We start from the raw sequence: 7,702 nt of genomic DNA, 5'->3' as shown, positions 1-7,702 counted from the left end.
TTGAGACTTTTGAGTGTGTGTGAGTGAAAAGAGAGTGATTCTTTCGTATTTCCTTGAAGGAGTGGAAGTTAGAAGTGCTTGGTTGAAGGAAGAAGCTTTGGATCCATAGATTTCTTTTTCAAAGCAGCCTCATTGAGGTATAAAGTCTATACCTTGGCTATTCATTTACTAGATCTATTCATGGAGTAGTTTAGGGCTTTAAGAAACCTATTTTGGAACCATTCATAGATGTAAGCATGTTTTGGAGTTATGACTTCAGATCTAGATGTCCATGGCCTTATGAGACTTAAATTTGCCAACTTTATTATGTCTTGGCCCTTCTCCATGCTTCAGATCTCTTTAGGAGTCTAGTTTTGGTGTTATTAGCTTCTTGACACGATCCATGAACGTAAAGTTAGCAACTTTACGTGGTAACTTAGTCCTAGGGGACCAGATTTATGGTTTGTAAGCAATGAACCCGACTAGAAACGACTGAATGGGTTTAGACTATGGGGACTCGACGAGTTGTTCATACAACTCGATGAGTTGGGTCGTGGTCCCCCAACCTGTTCTGTTACTGAGCAAACTTGTTGAGTCTAGGAGATAACTCAGCGAGTTGGCCATGGTTGTAGGTTATGAAGATTGAGGAACTCGACGAGTTCAAGGACGGACTCGGCGAGTTGTGAGTGAAAGGTCCCGACTATGTTACGAGGAGGAACTCGATGAGTTCATGAAAGAACTCGACGAGTAGGATCGAGATTCCACGGTTTTATGGATCATGGAACTCGACGAGTTGATGGACCAACTCGGCGAGTTGAGTCAACCAGGATGTTGACTTTGGCTAGGATGTTGACTTTGACCTTGACCATTGACCAGAGTTGACCCTTAAAACGGTTATGAGTATGAAAGGGTAATTAAAGGAGATTTTATGTGTAAGAGTTTGAGAGGAGTTGATCTAGAGCCGAGGACAGTTCAACTACTACACGACATTTGAGGTGAGTTACCTTCTAGTAGAAGTGGGTCGAAGGCACTAATGCCGACCCACTAATAAGAATTATAGTAGAGATGATTGTCTTTTTGATAATTATCTGGTATGTCACTATCTGTCATGCTTTATGTTCTAGTATGCTATGATATATGTGATTAGGTAAGAGGGGTATGATAGGCCCCAATACCGGTCGAAAGGACCGAAGGGATATGCCAACACCCTGATAAGCTAGGCAATATATGACTTATGTGTTTATGTAGTAATGTGTGATATGGTAGAAGTACGGGGGAAATAGTCCCTGGTATCGATTGACAGGACCGAAGGGGTAGGCTAGCACCCTGATATGCTATGCGAGGTACCGGTTGATAGGACCGAAGGGGTAGACTAGCACCTTGATATGCTAGGCAAGTTACCGGTCGAAAGGGCCGAAGGGGTAGGCCATCACCCTGATATGCTAAACAAATTACCGGTTGAAAGAGACCGAAGGGGTAGCTAGTATCCGAATATGTTAGACAGTATGTTTATTGCATGGTATGTGGTATGATGGGGGAACTCACTAAACTTTATGCTTACGGTTTTCAGTTTTGGTTTCAGGTATTTCTTCTTTGAAAGGAAAGGAGCCAGCATGACTGCAATGCATCACACCATTATTTTCTGCACTATAATGCTCTTGAGATTTGTACTTTGACATTAGTATGACTTGTTTTGAGACATATGACTTATGGTTCTTACGATATGGGATGACTCAATGGTGTTTTCAATAATTGTTTTATGAATGATTAAATTAAAAATGAAAATTTTGTTCTTGAAATTTGGGATGTTAGAGTATGTATGTATGTTGTCATTATTTCAAATGAAAGCATGAATTATATTTTTGCAAAAGTATAGATTCTAACACACACTTTATGTTGTATTTGTAATGTGTGATTAAATTTGTAGTTTTCATTAGATTCAACAACTGATGAACTCACAAATGTTATTATTATTATTATTATTTTATTTATTTTATATTATTATTATCATTGTTATTATTATATATTTTAAAACTCTACATTTGTAGTTAAACACCTGTGTATTTCTTGACCACATGCAGTAGCAGTTAAAATAATGGTAGGTATCATGAGCAATTAGGTTTAATACTTTCTAATGGGTAACGCTTTTACCATTGAAAAATGTGGCACTCCTCCTCATTTTGTAGTTAGTTAAACTTGTTGTTTTGTGGGAAGGGACTACATCCATGAATTCAGGGCAGAGTTAGTGTTTTGAGGGGGTGGGTGGGTATGTGAATTGAGAAAAGAGAAACTTCTTTTGTACATAAAAAGAGTATTGTTAACTTTATATAAAAATTAGTTCGAAGTCGAAAAGTTACAATTTTCTGCTAATGAAAACTTAAAAAACGCTTGCACATATGCAATGTTAGGGGAGTTTTTGGATTTTAGCTTTTAAAAAAATGTTCGTAAAAAAGAAAGAGTTATGTTCGACAACATGATCGGTTAACATTTAGACTAAACAAAATGCTTCAAATAAAAAACTACATGAAAAAACTTTCAATAAAACGCTCTAAAATGAAACACTATCAGCTAATTGCTAACTACTAGCAACTAGTTTTGCCGAAAACGTCCATAACCCTTTGGTCCCCGGTATAAATATGCAACACTTATATAGCATCAACTAGTCAAAGCTTAGATACAAGAAAATTGTAAAGGTACCAATAACACAAAATAGTGATTGTTTAACATTAAAATGGTGATTCAACTCCAACAAACCTCTAAAATTGTGTTTTTTAGAGGCCTTTATGTTTTGCCTTCATATTTGGTGTTAAAAGAAAACCAACACAAAAATTATGTTAAATTTGAAGGTTGGTTGGAGGATTCTTGACTTTCAAAACATGAAAATGATGATAAATGGAGGATGGTTGGAGTTGCTCTTACATGGGCTCTTAATTGGTTTGTTTAAAACGGGAGTTGGTTTCATTGTTAATCAAACTTACTTCTTAATCAACAATATGATAAACAAAATACAAGTTGAGTAAACTAACCAATATAAATGTTCGTTTTGACACAAATTTTTTTTTGATAAAATAATATCATATGTATTTTTAAAATGACCATATTTTTCGTAACATGACATTTCTTGGTATAATTTGAAATTCCGAACTATGCATCCTGAATCACATTTTTTTATTTTTGCTTTATTCTAATTTTTCAATTATGTTTTTCGTATTTGTAGAATGCCGTTTCGAACTTGACATATGCATGAATTTCATGTGTATGTGTTTAATTATGGTTTTCATGAATGGCAATGATATGCTCTAATACAATGTGATTTACAAATTTTCCATATCACTGTTGGGTAATCTTGATTGGTAAAATCAGAATATGGGTATTTGTTTGATTAGAGGGTGTTTGACTAGCTCATTGGAAGTGCACGTGGGTATACTTGGTCTCATCAATAGCAATATATATTAATACAAAGTACAACAATATGGGCTGCCGATTTTGGTTAGGCCAATACAAAGGCTTACTGAATACAACCTCTACATAATTACAAATACACAATAAACATATATCTATCCTAATAAATAAGAATGATTTTGCCATATGTCTTTCTCTCATTCAATTTGGCACATGTCATTTTCTCATAATTTAGAGATATATTTATTTTCCACTTGTTATTTATTTCATTTTCCATTTCTAATATATTATTAATTAGTTTCCATAAATTAAACCTACCATAATGATATTAATTTTAAATTTTAAATTTTAAATTTCAATTTCAATTTCAAATAAATTTACAGTTTAAACCTTTGTGTTTAACATTTTGTTATAATTAACATGTTTAGTATACGGGTCTGATAACTAAACAATAATTTTAATTTATTTATTTTTTGCATGTTTTTTTCTCATAATTTTTATTTATTTCAAATTTCAAATTCAAATAAACTTCTCATTTAATCGTTTCTATTTAATATTTTGTTTTAATCAACCCGTATAATATACGGGTTTCACAGCTAGTACGCTAACAAACAATATATAGATACAATAATAACAGAAGAGATATCCTACACTGTACAAAGTGTAATAAAAATAAAAAACTATACAATGCTATTCTAACGCTCTACATTATCAAACAAGCATTAGGATTCTCGTCACTAAATATCGTATACAATGAACTCTCTTCCAAATATTCATACATCACGGGATCTGGGGCTGGTTGCCCGAATTCTTCTTGTTCTGTATTCCCTTGATCTAGTGGAATGTCATCTTCAGAAGGCAAAATCATTTCCACTCTCTTTCCTGTCTTCTTCAATTTCTTCAACACTTTGTCCGGATCAATCTTGCCTATCACCATAACTTGATGTCTTGTCATATCTGTCATAAACTTCTCAACCCCTTCAAGGATTTTATAAAATTTTAATTTCATGATATCAAATGTGACGTTGAATATTAAAAATAGGAATCACATACACAAATGCTTAATAAAAATGGTGTTACCAATTATCAAAATGGGATATAAATCGCAATATTTGAATTCCAGTCTGAAATATAGTTAGGTGGACAAGGTATATATATGATTGAGGATTTGATCGAGTACACTATATCAATAAGTAAAGTCTATAATTTAACGAGCAAACAATATTTTAGATCGAAAAATATATATATACTGTATGTTTAGCTCTCCATTATATGGGGTTTGATCAGTAGCTTCAAGAAAAAAATATACCTTCGATTTTTGAAATTGTATCTGCTACCAACTTTTCACATCCGTCGCAATACAATGAAATTTTGAATTCTGCTACAACCACCTAAAAAACAATCACTGTCGGATTATATCAAACAATTTTTTATGGAAAATTAGTAGCAGAAAACTGAAATATAGTTACTCGTGTCTTACTTTTTCTTGATCATTCATTTTCTTCTTTCCCACCTTGACTAATTGCTACGAATAATGAGCAAGGAATGAGATTAGGTCTCACAACCCAATCGTGGTTTTGCTGTCTTATATATTCCTGTATATGATTTTATTAAGAAATTGATAAGATACATGCACATTACGTCTGTAACTCATGTAATGCATAAAGTACTTAATTAATGTATCACGAGCAATCCAGTAACTCATGTTAATTAGGATGTTAAACATGCAAGACTGGTCTCTAGATGTTTCTAACAATCTAAGTTATAGTCACATTCTTCATGTGCAACATTCGACCTGATGTTAAATATGTAATATAAAATGCCATCAAATAGTTCCTAGGAACGTGTAGAGCATCTATAATTAAGACCACAAAGATCAAGATTTTATTTCAAATATTTTGTAGTTTGCAATATCATGATCACAAGATCATACAACAATGACTAATTCTTTCATAAGATTTTGATTTATATCAAAGATTGACAGTGAGTCGAATTCACAAAAATATTTGAATTACTTTGCACTTGAATTTTAAAGGATTAGAGGTAGTTTCAAACATTAAGGAATAAATCAATTTCAAATGTTTCCATAGATTTCATAAAAACCAAAGATAAAAGCTAAATATCATTTTATTGATGATTTAATTTTTTTTAATATATTGATATAATTAATAGTTCTATGCACGATCTTACGATCCTACTAACGGTCTAAAGATCTTATTAATGATGGCAATCCTACTCTAATCTTACCCTTAAATTTCTCTTGTTAAGATTGATATCGTTTTAGACATTAGGATCGTAGATGCTATAATAAATATCACATTTTTAACATTATAATTATGTAAGACTGTTGTGAACTTGTGAATGTATAAGACAATGCACCTATTCTCCAATGATATATATTATCAAATATATAAAATCAACTAAAATTCTTATTTTTGGTGAATTATAATAGAAAACCACTCCCATATTCTACATGGATGTCAATACTTTCTCTTGTATCTAGTTATCTATATAAGGAAAAATTATTTGTCAAGCTAATTTAGTTTGCAATGGTTAGAAAGGATCAAAGGATTACACATTGACACACATTTTCCTTGCATTTCGAAAAGGAAATGTAGCTTTATATTTAGCCAAAAAAAGTAACCTGACTACCTAGTTTCTGAAGCTTAATTTGTCCTTTTGTTCTCTACGTGATATCTTCTTTGGCACTAAAATTTTCAAAGTTGCGTCAAGCAATGTAAAAAGACAATATCGACGTTGCAGAATGTAATAGGGGAAGAAAAAGGTCATAACTTACCTGCGCCGGCAAAGGAAAAAAAATAGATTGACGCATATGGTGGTATAAAACAATGTCATTGTTTATTCTTCTTTGTCGTACCCATGGGGGTGATGGAGATTATGGATGGACAAGAAAATAACTGAATGTAAATTAACGTGAGATTAAGCAAAATGTTTGGGAATTACTATGTTTAGAAACAAAGTTCGTCGTAGATTCTCTTCCTTCTTCATTGAGCATGTATATAAAAAGAAAAACATAGAAATAGTGGTTGTCATTTTACTCAAGCCTACGTATTATAACAATCTTTCAAGTATCATTGTTGAAAAATGAAAGAATCAATGCACAATTTTTTAAATGTATCATTTAAAAGTTTTTAAAACCAATCTAATGCCTGCAATTTAGGGGTGAACAAAACTGAATCCGAAAACCGAAAAACTGATAAAAACCGAAACCAAAGCATAAACAAGCGGCTTTTGGGTTTAGTTTTTTCAAAAACCGAAAATTTTGATTTGGGTTCGGTTTTTGGATTTGATAAAACCGAAAGAAACCAAACCGAACCGATTTTAAAAATGTTTAATATATATATATATATATATATATATATATATATATATATATATATATATATATATATATATATATATATATAGTTTACGAAGTACTAAGAGAAACAGTAGTAGATTTAGTCGGTATGCACACTTGCTCTTTGACCCCAAGCTATGAGGTTCGAAACACGTCACACCCACTTTTCTTGATTTAATTTTCCAAACAAATTCAACATATGTATAGATATATGTATATTGTGACTTTTAAACACACACATAATCCTTGTTCAGTAGTTGAGGCGCTTTGTTTATTGTTGAGGTTTTAGGTTCAAATCTAACTCCTTATATTAATCGGATGCTGCGTAAAAATACATTTAAGTGGTTAAAATAATTATGGGAAAGATAGAAATATGTTGAAATTTATGTTTTGACATTTAACCGAATTATCAAATAACATAAAAATCCATCAATTTATATTTTGATACTATCTATTATATTTCATACCTTATAAATTTTAATTTTACCTTTTTAATATTCAATATATATTATAAGTTTTTTTGTATAACATTAATATAATCTACTTGTTATGTCCGATAATATTTATTGGATAAAATAAAAAATAAGTTGTTTTGAATGAGCTATTAATAAACAATACTGAACTAATAAACTTTGTCTTACACTATTTATATTACACCAAAATATCAAAGATTTCATATATGAACTTTTAAATATTAAACATTGAAATTAAGAATGAAGTCATACAAAATATATCATTATATATAAATATAATCAACAATTTTAAAATAAGTCGATTAGTAATGTGATATTTAATTTTAATTACATATTTTGCAAGGTGTATTCTTTCTAGACGAATGCTCTCGCGTTGCGCAGAAACACCTACATAGTTGAAATCTTTAGAAATATATGTTTTTTTTTAAATATAACAATAACGTTGTTAAATTTGATATAATAATTCGTATACTAAATTGATATAATA

At 31.1% G+C, this 7,702-nt stretch overlaps 1 protein-coding gene across 1 annotated transcript; it reads right to left on the bottom strand.

The window, feature by feature from the left end:
• Positions 1-4,084: 4,084 nt before the first annotated feature.
• LOC111921128 (heavy metal-associated isoprenylated plant protein 19-like) lies at positions 4,085-4,879 on the bottom strand. Its single transcript, XM_023916710.1, has 3 exons — positions 4,862-4,879; positions 4,691-4,772; positions 4,085-4,359 (listed from the first exon to the last, which is right to left on the bottom strand). Exons 1-3 carry the CDS (start codon positions 4,877-4,879, stop codon positions 4,085-4,087), a joined length of 375 nt encoding a protein of 124 aa, XP_023772478.1.
• Between the last annotated feature and the right edge of the window lie 2,823 nt (positions 4,880-7,702).

This window comes from Lactuca sativa, chromosome 6, assembly GCF_002870075.4.
Source record: "Lactuca sativa cultivar Salinas chromosome 6, Lsat_Salinas_v11, whole genome shotgun sequence".
NCBI lineage: Eukaryota > Viridiplantae > Streptophyta > Magnoliopsida > Asterales > Asteraceae > Lactuca > Lactuca sativa.
The sequence above is the reverse complement of the archived record's forward strand: the minus strand, read 5'-3'. Positions and strand labels throughout refer to the sequence as shown.

Bases quoted from the DNA above. Each gene is read 5' to 3' on its own strand.
- LOC111921128 (XM_023916710.1), bottom strand. The intron at 4,360-4,690 runs GTATATTTTTTT...AAATCCTTGAAG, and splicing joins TACAATTTCAAAAATCGAAG to GGGTTGAGAAGTTTATGACA.